Source organism: Cynoglossus semilaevis, chromosome 12 (assembly GCF_000523025.1).
Source record: "Cynoglossus semilaevis isolate Cse_v1.0 chromosome 12, Cse_v1.0, whole genome shotgun sequence".
In the NCBI taxonomy this organism is placed as follows: Eukaryota; Metazoa; Chordata; class Actinopteri; order Pleuronectiformes; family Cynoglossidae; genus Cynoglossus; species Cynoglossus semilaevis.
In genome coordinates, this window is record NC_024318.1 from 6957052 (window position 1) to 6979486 (window position 22435).

Here is a 22435-nt window from a genome sequence, read left to right on the forward strand (position 1 = left end):
GTGTGTGTATAAATGTGTATAGTTACGGTATTATAAACTGTTTAGTTTTCTGGATGATCACTGTTTGGTCGTTTTGTTCTTGTGTCCCAGCCAACACTTGCTTGCTGATTCACGACATCGTGGCTTTTGCCGCTCACATTAACGTAGTGATGGAATAACTGCTGTGTTCTGTTGTCTGCTCTGCTTCACTGGTCAGTTTTGTGTTAATATGTCAGTTTATGACAACAATAAAACGGCCTGAATCTCTGGGCTCCGTCCCAGCATCTGGTCAGGTTTAACAGATCGTTTTCGTCACTCTGAACTTCCAGGGCGTTCAATTTTATTCAGCCCTCAGTTTGGTTCTGTAGGTTTAACACAATAGGTGGCTTTTTGGTGCCGTCCAGTTGGGTCGGAGCGCCTCGTAACATCTGGTTGTGTTTTGATTGGAATCTGCAGATCTTGACATAGTACGTCATGTTCTGAAGGTCTGTGTTTGGACAAAAATGAAATGATATTTATGTGAAGTTGAGTATATTTTTACTCAGTGGGTTATTGTCTGTGACGGCCTCTGCGGTCGTTCCCCTGGAAGATAAAGTGCGCTTGAATCCCTGCGTAAACGAAATCGGGTCAAATCACTTCCCAGTCACTTCCAAATCAGTTGCACATTAATTCCTGGTCGTTGTCGTCCAGGTGATGTGACTGCTGTGGTCTGCAGTTCTTTAGGCGTCAGTGAATACCGATCGCAGCAGGTAAATATTAAATGTGCAGAAAGACGTGTGCACACTGTGACTGAACATTCATTTCCAGTACTCTCCTGCATATGAATAAGTCATTGAAGCCTACAGCTGTGTGCTCCCTAACAGGAGGTAGCAGGTACGGAATCTGACCTCATTTATACCTTTATTAAATGATGCGGATGAAGTCAAATATCAAAGGAAAAACGTGCATCTAAAAAGATACACGTTCACTTCTGATATAAGTAATTCTCTAACAAAGCCTGTGATTGAAATGTTGATGACACTGACGTTGGATTAAAACATTCCATGTTATCGGTCGAGAGCAGTTTTGCAGTGTTTTTATCTGGAATTGTTTTGTGCATGTGTAAGGCTTGATATATGCTGGCCCTTATTTACAAGGAATTACGGTAATCCAGCCGTGCGGTGATAAAAGCTTGGGTGACCGTTTCCAGGTCATTCCCTGATAAAATGGTGCAGAATTTGGCCGTGCCCCAGTGGTGATAAAAGCTGTCATTCAAAACACGCTTCAGTTGTTATGTTACCAAATGAGACGACGGACGAAATGGACGAAAGTTGTATACAGTATCACAGCAGTCACTCTTGAGATCAGTTTCCAGCTACCTGTTATTTAAATCAGACCCATTTTATTTCCCAGGTTTTGTAAATTTTACATGAGGAGAAAACAGAGAGGATCCACTGCTGAGCAACTGTACGTTTACTGGCAGGAGCTCAGGTTCCTGGGTTTAGATCAGAGCGTGAAGTGACATCAAGATCTCACCCTGACAGGTCTCTGGGTTTACTGTAGTACCGCTGGCACCCTTAAATAGAAATCCTTAGTTAATGGCCTGGAGACCCTGACACAAGCACGAAAGCCTGAAAGATAATTTTATGTGTTCAGGGACCTGTGTTTAAAAAAAAAAAAAAAAAAAAAAAAAACCTTTGTGACTTTTTACAGTATTTGAACCAAGGAACGACGGAAAAGGGAAAGATGTAACATTTAGTGTCTTTGCTATCAATTAATTTGGTCATTAATGAAATCAGGATATTTAACATGAATGTTGTTTTATATGCTGTGCAATATGTCCTCTATTTACCCTGAGAGAAAAAATATGTCAAATGTTGCCAAAACAATGTGGGGAAAAAGGAAATAAAATCAGCAATGTCATGAAAATATGTCACATGTTGCCAAAACAATGTGGGGGGAAAAAAGGAAATAAAATCAGCAATGTCATGCACTTCCAGATTCTGTTGAACACAAATAAATTACTATACTATACTATACTATACTATTAAAAATAAAATGCATTGTGTTTGTAAATACAATATAAAATTCCATATTCATTATCTATCAATTGTGATATAAATAAAATAAACAATTAAAAATAATTGATAATTAATATGTCATGAGTAAGAAATAAAATAGGACAAAATGGATTTACAGTTTGGACCAAAATATATTTACTTATATTTATTCATTTATTTTGTGAAATTTTCTAGGTGAAAATTAACAAACGTTTTTTGATAAACTCCAGTCCAAGAACATGGAAGTCTGGTCCATCACAGCCCAGCATGACATGAACATTAACAGTCAATACTGGTCGGACTGAGGTTGTAGTGTAGAATATGTCCTTCATTGATGACTGTGATGAGGTTGGTCACGTTGATGACGTGACAAACGCCGCCTCAGTGAACTGAGTTGACTTTTCTTGCTGACTAAAAGCTGCTGGTCCTCGTGGTCTGCTGCTCCTCTCCTCGATTAATTCAACAGCCTTGAGAATAAAAGCACCAAGTCCTAATTTCTCCTCCCTGTCTGATTGCTGTTGAAGGACATGAATCAGTTTGGCATCAGTCCCTGTGCTCACTGTAGTGAAGAGAGTGGAACTGTGCTTAGTCTCCATTTAGACACAGTGTGTGTGTGTGTGTGTCTGTGTCGTAACAACGTGTTTGGTGAGTAACGAGTAACGACAGCCTACAATTAGACAAAGTGAATCATTTTCTTCATTGAACTAATTTGTTTTCCTGCGACTAAACCACACACTGTTACTGTGGCTTTGTCCCAACGTAGGGGGAAAAAAAACAAACTTTGATTACAGCAACAGGATTTTATGATGCCACTGTCCCATACTGTACTGATACTGATTGAAGTGACCGGAGACGGGTTTATTTAAATAGGACTGCTGAATTCAGAAATGTTTTTTTTCTTCATATAAAGTCATCATCGGCCTTATATAATTCCTCCCGTTCTTCACAACGTGGACAACTGTTTCTCTTCAAGTCCCTTTGTCCACAGAACCAGGGTCTGAGTCTGTGTGAGGGCCTCAGCCCCCTCTCCCTCCTGGGTGCTGAGTAAGTCTTACAGACAGGAAGGAGTGAGTGTCTTTTGGGGAATGTGCTGCAGGCTTTCCCGTCTCTCTCTCTCTCTCTCTCGTTCTCCTTCTTTATTTTCCCCTTCTCCTGCGTTAAAACACTGCTCTGTTGTTCCACCTACCATTATATCCACTGTGGAGCTGTTGGACTTTTCACGCACCATTATATCTACCCTACAACACAATCTTCCATCTGAAGCCCTAACCTGCCCAAACAAAGGCGACGGCGTTACTGGAACAGGCCGAGGGAGCGCGAGAGAAACGTTTTGAATACAATATGGAAATTATCTGGGTTTAAAAAGTACTTGTGCGCGTCATGCAGTCGTGTGGCTCTCGAATTCCTCTCAGATCAAAGTAAGAAATCTGGGAAGCAGAGAAACCTTACACAAAACCACCCTTTGGAAAAATGCAGTAAGTAGTGGAAAACAAAACATTAGGCCAGCAGTAGAAAAGAAAAATCCTGCTCGCGTCGACAAGTGAAAATCATCTAGTCCTTCGAATAAAGTATTCATCTCCAACTCAGTGATACCAGTAAAGCTACGGTCTAATTTGATATTACTGTGCAAAAGCAAAAAGACCTTCCTCGAACAATTTAATAAATGGTCATTTTATATTATAAGGTCAAAAGAAAAGTGACCTTAAGGGGCGCTATAACCATGGTTTTATGATCTCAGCTCAGGATTTAAATGTATCAGTGCATTTTTATAGGAGAGCTTTTATCCAATCACAGTGCAGCCTTGTTGCCAGGGTAAAATAAATCTACATTTAACAATTCAGGCATTTTTAGCTTAAGGTGAAATGTGATAGCTAGTACTACTAACTTCTACTACAGACAACTAAAATCAGCTCTTTTTCCATCAGAGAATTCCTTCTTTGTGGAATTCTGAGGAATCTTTGGCTCATCTTCATTAAAATGCTCTTTCAGTTTTGCGAGAATGAACTCAGCAGGTGCGAAAAGGTAGAACTTGTTGCCAGATAAATTTGATGTTTGCTGTGATTTCAAAAAGGTTCAATTTTGAGGGTGGAAAAACCTGATCAGAAACACTTGACAGTGACCGTGGTAAAACGTCTGACAGACGTGTCTTAACATGGTTTAGTGAATAAATCCTGAGAACTTGTTAAATTAAATCAACTGTCTGAGAACTCTTGACTTTCCCTCGTACACCCTGTCCTTCCTGTTATTGTTTTTGTAACATTTTGCAGCACTTTTTTTTTTTGTAAAATCAAACTCTAATTCAAAGCTGTCAGATGATTTAAATGTTAGATTTCACCCTTGACTTGGTTCCGCCCACTTCCCTCTCGCCCTCTTCCTTTTTTCTTTCATACTATTTTTACCATGAGGACACAATTAAACAATTCTATTCAGCTTTGCTTACGCACTGGATTCCTTCATCCAGGGCTGATGGAGCCTTCAGGAGCTCTAATCCAGTTCACCTTGAGTCTGAGGAAAAACCTGTGATTCATTACTCAAGAAAATAAAACCAGGAGTCCTGTTTCAGAGGAGCTGGAGTCGTCTGACCCATTTCACTGCTCCTGGAACTGTGAATGGACTGAAACGAATACCTGTTTTTCTAAATCCCTCAAAGCTCTTTTTCCTCAACGCCTTTTCAAAGTTCAGATTTACATTCCCTCTGGTTTGTGGCTGCTCTCTCAGGCCCTTCACTCTTAGGGGTTTAGCACGGGCAGCTCTGACCAACACTGCACAGTGATGGAGACTGGAGTCTGAGACCTGTACTCAGGTCACACTTAAGCTGCACAATCAAAGACTCACAGACACTCTTGACTTCAGACCCGTCTTTAAAGGACTTGATCTGGACCTGAGGTTTGGGACTGAACCATCTTACTTTAATGAAATTGTTTCTGATACTTTTTATCTTAGTCCTTCCAATGCATTGATGTTATAGAAATCTCTTACCTACTTTGATGTTATGTAACGTACTATAATATTAAGCAGCGATCATAAACTGACGGCTAAATCCAGCCAGCCGAATCATCCAATACGGCCCATGACTGGATACCAAATAAACATCAAATATTAATGTTAGACAAAACTGTGATTTTTTTAATTTCATTTTATTGACTGCATTGCCCATCAACGACTTCAGAATTGACTTGTACAGCAGTTTATTAACTTAAATCTGACTTGGACTAAAGTCTAAAGACTTAAAATTTGACTTGGATTTAGATAAAATGTTGCAAGACTTGACTCTGACACAAGTACTAAAACTGGACTTGGATTTAAGGACAAAGCCTTGAGACTTGACCTCGACTCACCGAAGATGGGCATCAATGCTGAAGTGAAAGTATGTTTGCCGCCCGACCTTATACCAGCTCCTCCTAACAGTTTCAGTGTTTATCTTTGGTTTGGCTCACTCAGCCATTTTTTACAGTCTCCTAATTTGTCATTCTTTTAAATCAACACCTGACTGTTGTCAGGAGTTTCTGTCGGATAAGAAAAGTATTTTTGTTGTTTCCTTCTGTTGTGATTGACATATCAGCCATCCTAACTCTGAGGTTAGGTAATCACTAACAGTTATCCAGAGAGGAATTTCTCCCATTAAAATCATGTGTACAGATTCCTCCTGTGGCTGCATGGTTGAAATACTGATGGATGTGAAATGTCAGTGATTTCCCAATACAACAATGTTATGCTTAGAATGCAGTTCTTGACCTGTTAAGCGAGACTAACTCCCTCTGGTCCACGGGGGATCGAACACAGAAGATACTAGGCACCAGGAATTTACACAGTTGTGTAATCTCTTCTCAGCATTCACGCAAGACAGATGAAGATGATGTCCAGAAATATTTTTCTGGTTGTTGTTAAAGTCATTCATGTGCGCAGAACCCTGTCAGTGTTAGACTGGGTTCACCTGGTTCCACTTTTCTTTGTTATGTTTAATTTTTGTCTAATTTTATCGTTGTTGAGAAAGACCTCAGAGGAACACTTTTGAGTTCAGATGTGAATCAGGCGTAAAGATGAAGATTTTAGTCGATTTCTTTTTTTGGTAGTCACCTACAGGCATTTACGAGTCTATGCAGGTCTTAGCAATAAAAATGTGTTATTTTATGTAATTATAACATCACACGAATCCTCAGCCTGTCAAATGTCTGAGGTCAGAATCACTAATCTCTTTCTTCATTATAAACCGTTGAATGTCCAAAAACATTCTGGAAAAGAACGTCTTCTTCTTTTTTTCTTTTGACTATTGACATCAGGAGCTGCTCTTCTCAGTGGATCTGAGATCATCATGTTTTTACACCAGGCAACAGTAAACAAACGCAATATCTTCTGTGTCCTGTGATTACAGAGTTCTTCCAACAACTTGTTGGAGAATCAGTGATGTTAAAGCACGCCATGTAACGTCACTAAAGATTGCTTCATATTAACAACTGTACGTGAGCTCCAGTTATTGATTATGGTTGTGATTTGTTATTACGCAAATAACAGGAAATATTTAGGATTCATCCACGGGATGAAGTACCTTTTATGGGGTCCATTAACTGAAGTTTCTGCTCCAAAATGTAAAGCCAGATTTAATAGAACATTTCCATACCTCAGCAGTTGGCTCAGCTGTGAATGATGCAGCTGGTTGAATAAAGCAGCTGTGATGGACTGAAAAAGAAACTGAATTACCATATTTTATATTTGTCTTATAAATACAGTATCACACTGAAAATAGTAGGAACTGAAAAAAGTAACAAAAAAAAGGTTGTTTTTTTTTTAATCATAGTGAATTATGCTGCTTTACTTTCTCTACCTTGGGTTGTCTCTCTGTCTCTGTGGACTTGGAGACTCAGTGCTCGTGGTTTGAGGCTTACATCATTGATAATACACTTTTATAACATATTGAACTCTGTTGTGTTATTAAGGCATTGTGTAACATTTCTGCAGCTAAAAGGCGTTTTCACACCTTTTGAATTTTTGGCATCTTTCTTTTTTTTTGTGTGTGTGTGTCAGGTTTTTCCCCCATGCTGTTTCTGTTTCTGAGTGATCATGTGTGGGACAGAAGAGAAGTCTGTGTATAACGACAGTGAGGTTAATAAGCAAGATTCTAATTCAAGAAAAACTGTGTCGATCAACTTTTGTATTTTAATTGTGGTTGGTTAAATGGTTTTTAGCTCCACATCTATAACACAGATCTCAAACTTAGTTTCTTGGAGAACTATAGAAGTAGCAGGTAAGACCTGGCTTCAACAATAATCTGTTTTAAGAAACGACCGACGTTTCAACATTTCCTACTTTAGCCTTGTCATATTTGTCATTTGTTAAACTTTTGTATAAAAACATCTAAGTTTCAACTTAAGTCCTGTGATTACTGCTGGTGTGGAGGACTTTGTCTCAGCAGCTCTGCTCTTCTGACATTTCACTGATACATTTGGGCTTTGTTCACGTTCTGAAACTGAAAACCTGCCTTTGCAGAGATTCAAGGCTTTGCTGAGTAATTTGTGGTGGCCCAGATATTGCACTGACCAGAAATATAAATCCCTGCTTCGTCAGTTCAAGGTCTCTGAATGACTGATAATGCATATTAAATAAATCTGAAGATATTCGTTCATAACCTGTGTCCTTGCATTTTAAAAACCTTTAAAAACCAATCTGTGCGTTGACTTTGGTTGCAGCTGCTCACACTCTGCTGCCCCTATGGAGACAAATTAAAACATGTAGTAAAAATGAAACTTTTATGTCAAAAAAGGCTCTTTGATTTGTTCCATTAGGGCCCTCGCCACCATTGTTTGTTTTTATTGTTGTACAGATTGCAGCCATAACTACAAAAATCGACATTGTTTACATTCCTCCTGTGCCAAAACAGCAGAATCTCCCAGAAAGTTGGTCTCTCCACAAAATAATGGAAACCAGACGTGTTCCCAGCTGCTAGAGTCGAGTCCTTTGTGCTTTTCCACTACAATCTCTCTGAGGGTTTTTTTTTTTCATCATGCAGTGATAATGATTAGATACATCAGAGCCGTGTAGAACTAGAAAAAGTGGCCATGATTAACTATAAACACCATGTTGTCCATGTTAGATTACAAGACTCTTGACAGGGAAGCATACCATATCAAAAAAATACACCAACAGCAAGAACTGATTAGAACATGTGATCCAACCTCAGGGCTGTGTGTCATTTCTCAGCCTTTACAACCTGCTGTGCTGCGAGATAGAATTCTGCATTGTCCTCATGTAACCTGGGAAATAAATAAAATATATTTTAAAGCTTCTTATCACAAACTTATAACTAAAAAATAGATTCTGTTTGAAGACAAAGAAACGCTGAAAAATGTCAGTGACTGTAAAGGGCGATCCCTTCAACTCATGTCCAACCATTTTGTCCATATAATCGATGGAAGGCCTGTAATTTAAACTGGATTATTTGGTTTGCAGAGCAGATAATAGGTTGTTTGGTTTGTCTTAGAAATGAGGCATGAGCTATGCATTTTTTGTGGCAACTGCCTGTCAATTCTTTGTGAAAGGAGCCAAAAACCCATGTAAGAGATCTCTGTGCTCTGCGTCTCCCCTTCTAATCTGACACTGCTGGCAAGACAGTAGTCCATGTAAACAGACGTTCTCAGGAGGAGAATGTAAATTTGTTGACCGCTGGCATTTTTCTGACGTTGAGGAGACATTGCCTTTCAGCACTTATCGGCAGACTGTACCGTCAGAACCAGAGAACGTTGCTTCTCGGTTCATTTTCATTTAGAAAAAGAAAAACGTTATTGGAATCAATTCCTAGAATTTGAAGCCATCGTGGACCATGTGTGATGCTAATGATTGGTATTCCAGCAGCTTATTTTACAACAAACCTTTAACATCGTGCTCAAAGTAGGTGATTTTCTGTCCTCGGCACAGGAAACAATTTACACCTACAAAAATCCCAGCTACACGACCCAGTCGGGTCAGTTAGTTTTACGACCAAGGAAACGGCATCAAAGAGCCTCACATTTAACCCTGAATTTCCCGGCTTTAAACCCAGTCACTGCTTCGGCCGTTGGATCTTTTTTGCCTTTGATGTAAAACGCTACTATGAGTTGTTGTCGCAGCACGGTCTGGTCACGAAAAATGTTTCATATTTGTTTTCTCACACACTTCTACGTCATTGAAGTTGGGTTCCACCCTATAGCTGCGTGTGAATTTAGAAGGACCATAAACTGAATGGACGACCCCTCCTCCTCCTCCTCCTCCTCCTCCTCCTCATCTGTGTGTTCTCCCATGTTCTGCTTACACTCCACACATGCGCCAACAGGATGTTATGCTCCCAACACATGGCTTATATTTTCACTCATGTTTCACATCTACGTCTGTTCAGCTCCCTGCCACAGAGAGGACCTGATGGTTGGTCCTGGTGCATTTTGGGGGTTTTGCTGGTGTGACAGCCAGACTGTGTACAAGTGTGTTTCTTTACAAGTCCTTATTTTAATATTGACATATGGTCTCTTTCAACCATTATAGGACACTATAGGATTGTGATGCTCACGTATCACTGCAGCCTGGGAAATGTAGCATGAGGATTGTGATGCTCACGTGTCACTGCAGCCTGGGAAATGTAGCATGATGGGAGAACGGTTGAGGGCAAATGCCATGACATTTTGTAGATTGGCTCGATTTGATTAAAATGATTCACGGTTTGATATTTTTTCACTGGCATCAAAAGACTCTATTAATAGTCAGAACTGTCTCTCTACACAAGCTTAACAACATAATATACAAATAACTACTCTCAACTACTGTAACAGTGTAGTATTTCAAGTATTCATCCACAACTTGAGCCTGCAACAACAACAGCTAGAATGGAGGTAGCAACGTCCTATTTTTCCTCCTGTCTCTGGTCTGTAGTCAGTGGATTCAGCAGTATACAGCTGGCGTTATTGTGTTGGATGTTGTTTTACGTGTCCGTCTGTTTTTTCGTACCTCCTTACTGTACATTAGATCCTTTATTTGGTTTTTATGTTTTTAAAATCTCTTTAAATCCTCTCCCTGTCAATGAAAATAAAACACATCTGTTATAGGGTGGTTCAAGTGGGACATAAACGGTACCCTGTGATCAAAAGATCATTACCCAGGAGCATGCAAATTAACTTTTATTATATTTGGCCTGGCCTTCTGCCCCGTCTGGGTATTTGCCACTGGGAGAGACTTTTAAAAGGCACTGACTTTTGACGGACTACAAAGAAAGACGAGCAAATGACCTGCTGTAACAAACTGTGTCTGAGTGTGGAGGAAAACAGGCTGCTGAGAGTTCCTGCACTTCTTTTTGTTTTTACTTAGTTCTTACAGTAAAGTCTAAAGGCCACCTAGAAACTGAGGGAATTTTTGTGAATATATAATTTGTTCAGACCATTTCTTAATCATGTGCACAATCAGTGTCTTTAATTTTTTTTTTTTTTAATAAATATTAATTTAGAAAGAAAAATAAATCAACACACAAGTGTGTTAATAGCACCATCTGCAGGGAGGTTGAAACACTGATGGTCTCTGTGTTTCAAATTTTCTTTAAAATATTAGGATACATTTCACTAATTTTGTTTAAACATTATTATAATTGTCTTTGCCCAAATCTCTACAGTTTGCATTTCAATAGTTTTCAGTGTTTTTAACTGGCTGTGTGTGATTTCTGCTGCTCTCATCATCCTTAAAAGTGTCTTGTCTCATCATTGTTTTTCTGTATTTGTCACAGTTTCCATCTTCTTTATCTTCATTTCTGCCTTTTACTTTCTTTCCATCGTCTCAACTCCACACTGGAGTTAATCCATGACCGAAACTTTGTATTTGTTTAATTTTGAGATCTTAGGGATATGACATATTAAATGGAAAATAATTTTTTTTTCACACTTTCAAACTTCACATTTCAACGCAAACACCAGACCATCATGTTTGTTTAGTTTCCATGTCCTTCTTTTGTTCTTTGAAACGTGGCGTTGACAGCAGGAGTCCTTTTACACAAAGTGTGAGAAAATGTGGGCAGAGAGATTCAGCCCCTGCATGAAATCTGGTTTTATTTGATTTTAATGGTCTGTCAGCTCCAATGTAGCTCACATTTGATTTCATAATCAAATACAAAGATCAGTATTTTCACTTTGTTGATCGATGGGTTACGGCTTTGGTCCATGAGGTGCAACAAATGGAAGAAAATGTCAACGTCTGACCAAAAACCTCAAGAGCAGAAAGTCCTGTATTGTCTTTCTTTTTGTCCACAAATTATAGTTATTCATTTTATTGTCAAAGAAGGGCCACTGGAAACCCAAATGTTTCACATTCGAGAACCAGAAATCAGTGGAAATCTGTTTAAATTTCTGAAGAACTTGCTCTAAACTCTCTGTTGATTATTAAAGAAAAAAAATGGTGGCGGTTAATGTTTGTGTTGGAAAATAGGCCTGAATTTGGTTCTGTGGTTCCATTGGTAGATACTTTACTGCAGCTAAAAAGAATGGCGTTTCTTAAACACTGTTTTGGTCACTTTGAATGTCCGTTATTTGTAAATATGTACTTCTAACAGAGCTGTCCAAATGACACGTTAACTGTGATCATTAAGAAAAGTCTGACAGATCTTTTGAAACTACTGTGATCGTTAATCAGGAAGAAAAGTCTGACAGATCTTTTGAAACACATTTTAATGGATGTGCAGATTGATGGACGCTGTATATTCAACAACTCCACGTGTCGTAGCCAAGATGAACAGTGATTAAAATCCACCAAATCTACGATAAAGATTAAAGTTCTACACATTTCTCTTGACATTTTTCCATATTAATAATTCCATCATTTGGATTATTGATAACAATAGATGTACACTAATCTCTACTACTAATAATTCCATCATTTGAATTATTGACAACAATAGATGTACACTAATCTCTACTAACCATTATTATTAAATTTGTGATTAATCATGAATAATCCCAGTTACCTATGATCACAATTATCGATTATGAGTATTTGAAATTAAAGCACAGCTTCCCTGAAGTCAGTCACATTATAAAAAAATGACCTTACGTTATGTAATTTCTTCCATGATGTATTTTTGAAGCGCATGTTTTCCATTGTGACTCCTACGTGACGACTTGATTAATCCACTTTGAATGGGAAAATTTTCATCTGTCATTAGTCATTAACTTTTCACACATAAAAACATTGGTTTTCCAGCAAAGATCAGCCGTTTTATTCACAGTGCATTTCAATAGTCCCCATGCAATTGCATTGAATCTCATTTTTACATTCTGTAACCCAGGTTGACTTTTTGTTTTTGTCTTTTGTAATTTTTTTTTTTTAAATCTGAAAATAATTCCAAAGACAGCTGCTGCATTGTACTCCCTCATTCTGTAGCTGTGATTTCCCTGAGTCATGAAATCATTCTTGTTTGTGCGTTCAGGTTCACATTTATTACTGAACGGTGTGACTTTGTTCAGCCAAATTTACACAAACACATCTTGAGAAACCCTGGCTAAAACGGATGATTAAAAACTCACCCTTCTCCCCCCTTTTCCCCCCTTGTCCCCCGGGACGCAGAAACGCGAGTCTTTTTGGTGGAGCAGATACTGTATGTATTTCGCATCAGCAGAGTTTGAAGATTTTGCAGATGTGTCTTCGTGACTACGGGCCAGATTTGCTACGTTTTTGTTGGCCATGATTCTTTAACCACCTCACTGCACCAGCTGAGGGAGCCACTGGGCATTTCCTTTATAAACACCCAGGAATCTCCTTCAAAGTTTCATATTCCCAACAGGTGAATCGTGTTCCGTACTTTGCAAGGTCAGACGTGTACGTTCCGCTGATCGACACGTTTCTACATTTATAAAAGGTGGTGCAAAGCTGTCATAATTGTTGTATGACTGTTTTAACAGCAGCTACTGAGAAATATTTTCATTTCATCCATCGGTTGGTTGAACAGGAGCCTCGTCCAATTTCTGGGATTACGGAAAATTACACTGAGATTATTTTATCATTATTGTAAATGAGCAGTGCGGCCGAGCGTGCCAAGTACAACATCCAAAGAAACATGTGTCACCAAATACTAGATAATCTGTGAGTAATTTGCTCGTGTTAGAGTTTGACTGGATTTTCAAATCTGAGTGGATTAAATTTATTTTTATTCTTTTTTTTTCTTTCCTACTCCAGCTGCCTCCGAGGGGAGAGTCAACGGAGGGGAGGATTTCTTTCAGAAGGTGAGTGTGTGATCTCGTGTTTGTTTGTACTCTTTGGTGACGTTGCAGCCCACTGAGCAGCTCCTCCCCTCGTGATAGGGGGGCAGATGTCAGGTGCTCCCCCCTCTCCCTCCCCTCCCTCCATTCAGTGTTCATTACCTTTCAAAACAAATACAAATTATACAAGGACGCTGAGGTGGAATCTCACCAGCGCTGTGATCCTATAACACAGCTGACACAACATTGTTTCTCTCCTCACTTACATAACGAACCATAACATGTGGTGTTATCAGGACAAACAGAGCTGCTAAACACAGGCGTGATCAGGCCAACGCCGACGCTAGTTTTTATTTCACTGTGTAATACCACACTGCAAAGATCAGGTACAAATCTTGTTCTTAATCTTGAATGAACAACTGAAGCACAATAAATAATTGAATATTCTACAATAATCCAAAAACATTTTTTTACCTTAATGTCGAAACTAAAATAATCTGACTCGACATCTCGTCACAAGCCAGTTTTGGGATGGAGTTTAAGACCCTGAGCAACGTGGGTGATATTTTGAAAGTAAAGTAATGGTAAAGTACCAAAATGAATCTAACTTCAGCACAGGGGCCGAATGAGTTTTGCATTTGAACCATATAAGGCAGTGTTTCCCAAACTTTTTTTCTTGGGACCCATATTTTAAAAGTCACAAACCTTCGCAACCCAAGTCAATAGACATTATTCTGGGAAACATGATGCGAGACGTCCCAAAAACATCTCTTGCGACCCACCTGAGGGTCGTAACCCAGTCTTTGGGAAACAATGAGGTGTTTGACATATGGACGGTACAAATGTATGGAGGTTGTTTACTGATAAATGAAGCACTGCCCTGTGGTTTTGAGACACTTTAGGATTTTTATTATTATTATTGAGGCTACAGTAACAGTAACTGGTGTTTAATGAATGAATAATTAATGAATATATATTTATTTCCTATAATGTCATACAGCTGATCGTTGGATAACTGAAATACCCCCATGTGTGCTATTGTGTAGTTGATTTATTTAGGTCTTTCAGTTGTTTCCTGTGTTTTAAAAATTAAAACTGCAAATAACTAATGTGAGGCCAAGACTTCTGGGAAGACTTTTCCACTACTTCTTCGTGTTAGCGTCACAATTCGGAATTCGTAATGAAGTGCAGAACATTCCCTGACAGTGCCGTAAATCTGTCTGAAAATAATCAGCTGTGATTACTGTTGAGCTCAAACCCTCATCCCGTCACACACCATTGTGTTGGTGCTTGAAAATGTGTCTCATTACTTGGGGTCATTATGACGGTGAAGGGTGTACACTGTACCAACTGACAAATAAATGACCCAATTTAAACGATTTAAACTCCAACTACTGGTATTAAATTGGCTGTATCTTATTTCAGCCCTGCTATGACAAATGAAGTTGTGTGTTAGGAATGAACCAATGGACGATGGCCTGCGACCAAAACTGAAAATAACATTTGCTTCAATGACTGTTTGGTGGATTCCAAACATGAAGGTATCGTCTTGTCTTCGTCTTGTTCTTCTCTGTCAGTGATGCGTTTTTCTTCAGTGTCTCCTGATGATTCCTTCCTGTTTCATCTGGAGTATTTGTAAGCCCCTCTGTAGTATCTTAATGGACTGTAATGAAATAAATGAGGGACAGTGGTTTGTTTTAACGTTCCTCCATTGTCTAATTTCTCTTTCTTGAATTTTAGAGGTTAGGAAACGGAGTCAAATGTCAGTAGAAGTCGGCCATTGAGCTCTACATTATTACAAACCCAGTAATTCAAACCAGCAGCCTGTTGATTTTTGATACTTAGTACTTAATGTAGCTGCAATTATTTTAGATCTATTGTTACAGCAACACATAAAAAAATCGCATGATTCCAGTTTTGTTTTTTACGTCTGTTTTATTTATCACCACAGCTTATTCAAAGAATCTGTAAAAGGTTAAATTGTCACTTATAAATTAGTCAGCTGCTGTTTTAGTTGGCAGTCCACTTAGGGATTCTGAAGGAGAAGTGCGAAATTATGTTTTCACTGTAGAATTTCCTTTTGGACAACCAGGAAAGTTTTTGTTCTCTGATAGCGTGAGCTCTGTTCTCGCCCATTTAAAATGAGGAAAATAAACTGACTGTGAGTGTTGAATGGTTATTAAACAGATATGGATGAGGTGTGTGGAGTACCTCGGAAAGTTGGAGTCAGACCACGACCTGCTTTTTGAACACACCCTTGTACTGCATACACAATTAGATTCATGCCTGACGTTAGGTCCACTTGTTATTTACAGGCTGTGGTAATTATAATTTAACAGAGATGGATGGTTGGTTTCCTCAGTTACACCCTGGAAGAGAACATTTCCTAAAGGAATTTCTGATATTTTTGCTTTAGGTTCGGGAAAGGAAAGAGTAACTCATTAATCCTGTAAGGAAGTTCCCTGGAGTTGAACCTGGAATCGTCTGATTTGTCGTCATTTTAAAGCAGATGGGATGTGTTTTTTCTTCAGAAGTCAAAGTCTTTCATTTTTTATTTTATAAATCATACATTTCAGTAATTCCCTGGAGATAAATTGAAGTAAATTACGTCTTGAAGTACAACAACTTGCCATTTAAGAATCCTTTGTGTTTTCTTCAACTATGTAAGCCAAACAAAATGATGGTTGAAGACAAAGGCTGACGAAGTCTCCTTGTGTCTGTAAAAAGCCTGTGGTCCAGTGTTGTCCAGCCTGGAATGCAGTTTTGTTGTACCTCAGGTCATTAAATCTCAAATCGTACGCGTATATATTTTTGCTCGACTGCTGATGGAATTTTACAGCAAGGTTCAAAAATCGGAGGGCACTTTTATGGGGTATCATTAACATAGAAGATGCTAAAACTAGAACTTTGTTTGGTCACTTTAATGACGCCGCAGAAGAATGTCCCGACAATAGTCGAACATGATCGCCTGAAAGCAATCTTTTTACAGCGTAGAATAATAATCAGATTTCTTGTGGTTTTTTATAAACTGGAAGCAAACATTATGTGAGTTCTACATTTTATTTTTTTTAAATAAATAAATAAATAAATAAACACAGACAGAGACTGTCTTCTGGCGTTTATAGCTGACTGGCTGACGTAAACGACATGAAAGTGGTCCACCCCCGCGATTTGTCTCCAGCCGCTGTGGTTAATCATTGTCTGCGGGACTTCCTTTCTGTCCAGAGATGCATTTTGTGAAGGAGGGCCAAACTGTCAACACTCGTCAGCTGGTCTTATAAAAAACAAAAACAAAAATAGAGTGGGTGGCAGGCGCAGAGGGACCACAGGAGGGTGCCATCGCTGGAGAAAGACATCCCATCAGTAGTGAAATCTCACCCTTTTTTCTGCTTCTGTTTTGGTCTGTAGTTTGTCACATTTTCTTATTTTCCACTGCCTTGTCATTTTTATCTGGTATAATTCATCGTCTCTGTTTGGTTCTTGTTGTCTTGATTTTCTTCCAGATCACAGGCTGGAGTCCTGTGGAACAGAACTGCTTGTTTGAGTGGACACTTTGTCTCACTGTTTAGTATCAAACTGGGAAGTGAAGTTATAATCTTTTGCACAAACCAGTTTGTTAGGACACGTTTGATGCCTTATGTTTAGTTTCTCTTTCTCCTTCCATCTCTCTCTCTCTTTTTGTTTTTTCCCAGAAGTTGTGGTTCTGTCTGTTTCAGTGCCAGTGAACTCAGATCTCAGGCCAGGCGTTAATTCATTTCATTTGGTTTACAGCACTGGAACACGCTGTGTTGACACAGAGGGAAAAAAAAGGAAAAATAGGATCGTTAAAATGAAATATTTGGTTGGGAACAGAGGGTGACATGTTGAAATAAGTGAGTCAGTATGAGCTGATATCAAAGCACTGAAGTAGTGTCTTATCAGGCCGCGGGGACAATATTTAAAAAGTCCAACTCTGTGATATGGAAAGGCATGAAAAAGTTTGGTAAGATGTGATTTTCCTGGGACTGGGCTTCTCTACAGATTAGGTTTTGATGATGTTTTTGTTTGATTTTTTTTTTTCTTGATGTGCCAGATGTTTTCAGTAGGCCACAGATCTAGACCACAGGCAGGACAGTCGAGCACATTCACACTCTTACAATATGTGCAGATGTGAAGCTCGACATTATCAAAAATTAAAAATGAACGTGAAATTTTAATTTAAAAAATTTAAATACATAATGTAGGTTTTCTTGTCATATGTACATTTCCAGGCCATAGACCTGGGATGTGACCACATTTCCAGCTGCTGGACTTCACACTCATTGTCATTGTCGTCAGTCTAAGGTCTGTTTTGACCAAACGATGCTGAAATGTGGACTGAAACTGTTGTTGTTTGTCCCAGATAAGTGCTGGTGCAGACAACTTGACAGTATTTCGGCACAAACGTTGATGAATGTCTTCCTCTTTTGGTGATGCAGTCAAAGAGTGCAGTTTTGTCGCAGCGCCAGACTCTGTTGTAAACTACGATTATTATTATTATTAAAGTGGTTCAAAACCACTATGACCCATCACGGAGGATTATCTAAATGTTGTAGGCATGTAGGTAGGAGATATTTAATAGTCATGCATTGTTTATGTTCCACCACAGTTTTACTGGGTCTTCACCTGCTCAGTCAGACCTGGACTGTAAACCTGAGCTCAGTTTTAGGTCTGGTGGAGGAGGCTTGGGTTACGAGATCTCTTGTTTCCCTCAGTCAGTTTCTTAGCTCTACAGTCGTTACACCCGACAGGCTGTGGTGCCTCCAATCTCACACACACACACACACAAATTCCAGCTGAATAAACAGCTGCAACATTGCAGTGCACGCCAGGAAACATACCTCTGCCATGCTGATTGCTGCTGTGCTCCGAGTCCTTACATAAAGACGTGTACACACATCGTCACGTGTGTCGGGCACATGTGCCGTCGATCGGGACTTAAAAAACAAAACGTTAATGATCTCCTGTTGGAATTCAGCCACAGCTCTGCATGAACCAGCTGCGATCATCGAGTTAGTGGACAGATCCCTGGAACCGATCACAGAACTTGGTCATTTGTGTGTTTACTCATTTCAGGTTGGGTGGGGCCTCAAAAAAATGCATAGGTAGGTTGATTTTTGCAAATATAGTTTGAGAGGTACACACGAGCGCTGTTTAAAACAATAAACGCCACACAGCCTTTTAAAATGGTGTGTGGTCTGCAAGAAATCAGTCCCATCTGCAGGACGCTGCCAAGAACAGCAGCAGTGGACAGGAAACAGGTCTCTGTGAACAAAGCCCTTCAGAGAAGGACTTGATGAAGACTCGGCCTCTGCTGTGGGAGGAATTTTAGCAAAGCACAATACGTAAATGTTATTACTGTTGTTTTTATCGTAAGCATTTATTCCATTTGCAGCGTAAATACTACAGTACACACTACTAGACATTCCTGAACCAGTCAAGTACTTTTTTTTCTATTTTCTAGTATTATGATATTTATCCCAGAATCTCACTTATATTGTTTACACTGCTAACAAATGTTTTTTGGGACATGTCGGAGATTCGCAGAGAGGACTGTAGTTGAGTCCCGCCCCCTGTTTTGACACATTTATCAATGTTACTTCACACACCTGTTGTGTATGCCAAAATGCTATTCTCATTAAATGAAGAATAGCTCTGTCCCATCAGGGGGGTCTGCCCCTCACTTTGGAACCACCGAGTTGAAGTATTTCTTTTTTTAGCTTCCATATTTCATATTAATGCCTTCTGAAGGACGGTGGTGTCTTTAAACCCCTCTCACTCATCCGTCATGGTTTATGACTCCATATGTCAGAGTTTATTACATCAGACGGCTATTTTTATATCAGCAGTAAAAATAAATATTTTAACAATTAGTCATTTCACTCATACCACAAAGAATTCCTTCCCAAAATAGTTGAGCAACATCATCTGAAAGGAATTATCCGGTGTCATGACACTGAAGGCTTATCACGTTGTACTTGTTAGCGCTGTTACTGTTTCAAATGAAACAGGAAGGAAACGCAGATACAGACATTTTCATGTTTTTTGTGGTAGATTTTTATTGCAAATTGTAATTTTCTGATTCCCTAATTTTCTGATTCCCTCTACATTTCTCACATGACCACAGACTGGGCCACTCTTAGGTTGAGCCCGGGCTGCATGTTGCCCTCGGGCCACTATTTAAATAGGCAGGAGTGGCAATGAAAATGTGAGGCACTAAATTTAAATAAAGTCTTAAAACATTGTGACACAATTTTCTACATGGAAAACTAATGAAATGAAAACAAAAGTGATTACTCTCTACATGGAAAAGTAATGAAATGAAAACAAAAGTGATTACTGAAGGTTTTACGTTACAACTGTGGACGTACGAGAGTCGGACAGAATCATTTCCTGAGGCAGAGTCCGTTCCCAAACCTCTGGGCCTTGACTGCAAACACATTTTTATAGGATTTATTAGAAAGTCAGTGAGGCTTGAAAGGGCTTCCAGTCAACCATCACTGACTGTACGGTAAAGCAGCCTCTCTGTTCCACAGGTGTGTGAGACTGACAGAGGAGACACTGTGAGGATCTGTTTTAAACTTGGCCAAACACACTTCCACAACCGCATATGGGGGAATTTAAGCACTTCCCTTTTCTTGATTTCTGCACCACCTACCCTCCGTTGTTCTTTTTATATTTCTGGCAAGGACAAATGATGGAAATAATTTTTAAAAATCTTCATCGGAAAATACAGAATCACATGCGAATGGCTTTCGCAGGTTTTTGGTAAAACTAATTTCTGGGAATAACGTTTGGCTATTGATGTCACACTTTATCCAGTTTGACTTCCAGATATTTGCTTCTTTCATTCGAGAGCCTGAACCACTACGGTCATTGTGACGGCCGCTGCTAATGCACTGGATTGAATCAGTCACCAGGTGCTCGGTCATGTGACCTTGACAACGTTCAGATTTCAGAAAGTAGTAAAACAAACTGAGAACCACGAGACTCAGAGACTAAAGAAAAATAAATAAAAACAAGTGTATTTTTTAAACAGAGAGAATTTCACCTCTGCTCTTTATCCCTTTTTTCTGTTTGATGGTTTTTCTTATTTCTATTGACTAAAGGTTTTGAGGTTTGATGGTTGTTCTTATTTCTATTGACTAAAGGTTTTGTTTGTGGAGGTGAGGTAAGAGTTGTAGAGCAGAGCGAGGCTCGAAGGAAAATAATTCACTTGATTGACCTGCTGACAGCATTTTAACCAGCACCCTACTGATTTTGTACTACCAGCAGTTTTTTACCAGCAGTCGCTCCACTACATATGCTCCTGGTTAGAACGACTAGACTTCTCGAATGACTCCTGCATAAATTGCTGTTGTCATTTTTTGCGTGTTCTAAAGCCAAGTATTTCTCTGACGGCAGAATCCGTAACCTTTAAAGGTGTTTTCTCCTTCACTCTGGCTTTTAATTATGTAAATCTTTTCTCTTGTTGCTAATGCTCCTGCTTTTCTTTCATGTCTAAAATATTTTTTTTTTCCAAAAATGTTTGCACTCGCTAGAGATTCTGTGCAAAGTTTTCCACTGCGGAGGCAAAGTTAAAGCCACACGAAGGTACAGGGAGAAGAACCCACAAAAAGCCAACATAATACGGCGTTAAGCCGACTGGCTTTTGTCACCAGCACAAGAATGAAGTCTTTGTAATCAATACTGGATGTAAGGCCTGAAAATCTGATCTGCTGGTTCTGCCAACGCACTGATGTTGGCCGAACAGCCACTGTAGATCTGTACAACCGTGATCTTGGACGGTGGAGAACTCACGCTGTTGTGTTATTTTGCCGTTTTTACTTGTTTTCTCTGCCACTGACAACATGTGTGATGAACTAATGTCAGTCCTCTCTCACTCTCTTTCCCAGATCATGGATGAAACACAGACACAGATAGCCTGGCCGTCCAAGCTGAAAATAGGAGCCAAGTCTAAAAAAGGTATTTTCTTTTTCCATTATTTTTTTTTTTTGTTTGTATTTCTTACTTTTTACACCCATGTCTTGCCCAAGGTTTTATGGCAATGAAAGGAACTCTTGTGTGGGCCAATCAGAACTGGATTTACTTTTGCAATTACCAAAGGTTAATGTACGTCGTAAAGATTTCTCTTTCACAAAATATTGATCCAACAAAAAGATTTAATACCAATGAATATGAATCAACATTATTTATTTATTTATTATTACTCGTTGCTTATTTATTTTTTATATTTCATTGTTAATATGACATTGATCCTGTAATTTATTATTATTACTCATTGCTTATTTATTTTTTATATTTCATTATTAATATGACATTGATCCTGTAATTTATACAAACAGCTTATTTATTCACACACAAACGCTAAACACATGAAGGTCTTTCGACTTTATTTGAATTTGGATGTAATTCTTTCTTCTCTGTTTCAAAAAATAACCGATTATTTCATGTCTTTACACACCAGTGACTTGGTCTGCACTGAGGAATTTGTACGTTTTTTGTTTTTTTTTCAGGCAGGCGTAGGAGTTGTAGTTTCTTGTACTCCATCTCACACACACACACACACACACACACACATTTTGGCCAAGTTGTGTGTGTCTTCCACCAATAAAAGTGATCACTGTTATTTAAACCTCTTCCTGGATGGGGGTGCGGTGGTGTGTTAACAAAAAGGGTCGGGGGCCCAGTTGTGCCCACTTTGTTGTCCTCTGGAGAATTGCTAGTGTGTGTGTGTGTGTGTGTGTCTTCCACCTCTATGTGGAATCCAATGTCATTATGTAACTTCCTCACTCACTCTGTGCAGAAAATAGTTGAGTAGAACTTCTGATTTTTTCTTTTTTTTTCCTCTGGATCTTTAACCTCTGTCGATCCCTTCACACACCATCATCCATTCACCTCCTGCATGTCTTTTTGTCATTCACAAAAACGGGCCTTTCAGCGCCACCTGGAAATGATGTTCCCTGTACTGAGTGAGAATATTTACATCTGTGATCTTTGGTTTGAAGTTTGTCAGATTTTTTCACCCCGTGTTTCATAAACAGGGAGATGCAGAGAGGAAACATGTTCGATTATTACCATATTACTGTCTGAGGAGACACACGTGGTCGAGACTGTGTGTTTAAACCATCTGGACTCCATAAGAGGAGTCTGGGGAGTCCCCTTTTTGAGTCACCCAACCCAGGAAAAACAAAAAATGGATTA

The 22435-nt window shown here is 39.1% G+C and overlaps 1 protein-coding gene across 1 annotated transcript in view; it reads left to right on the forward strand.

The window, feature by feature from the left end:
- The window catches only part of bicc1a (BicC family RNA binding protein 1a), a 51539-nt gene that overhangs the window by 3611 nt on the left and 25493 nt on the right, over window positions 1-22435 (forward strand). The window contains exons 4-5 of the mRNA XM_008321804.3: window positions 13191-13237; window positions 21127-21196. Coding sequence (XP_008320026.1) covers window positions 13191-13237; window positions 21127-21196 — 117 coding nt within the window. The remainder of the gene's footprint in view (window positions 1-13190; window positions 13238-21126; window positions 21197-22435) is intronic.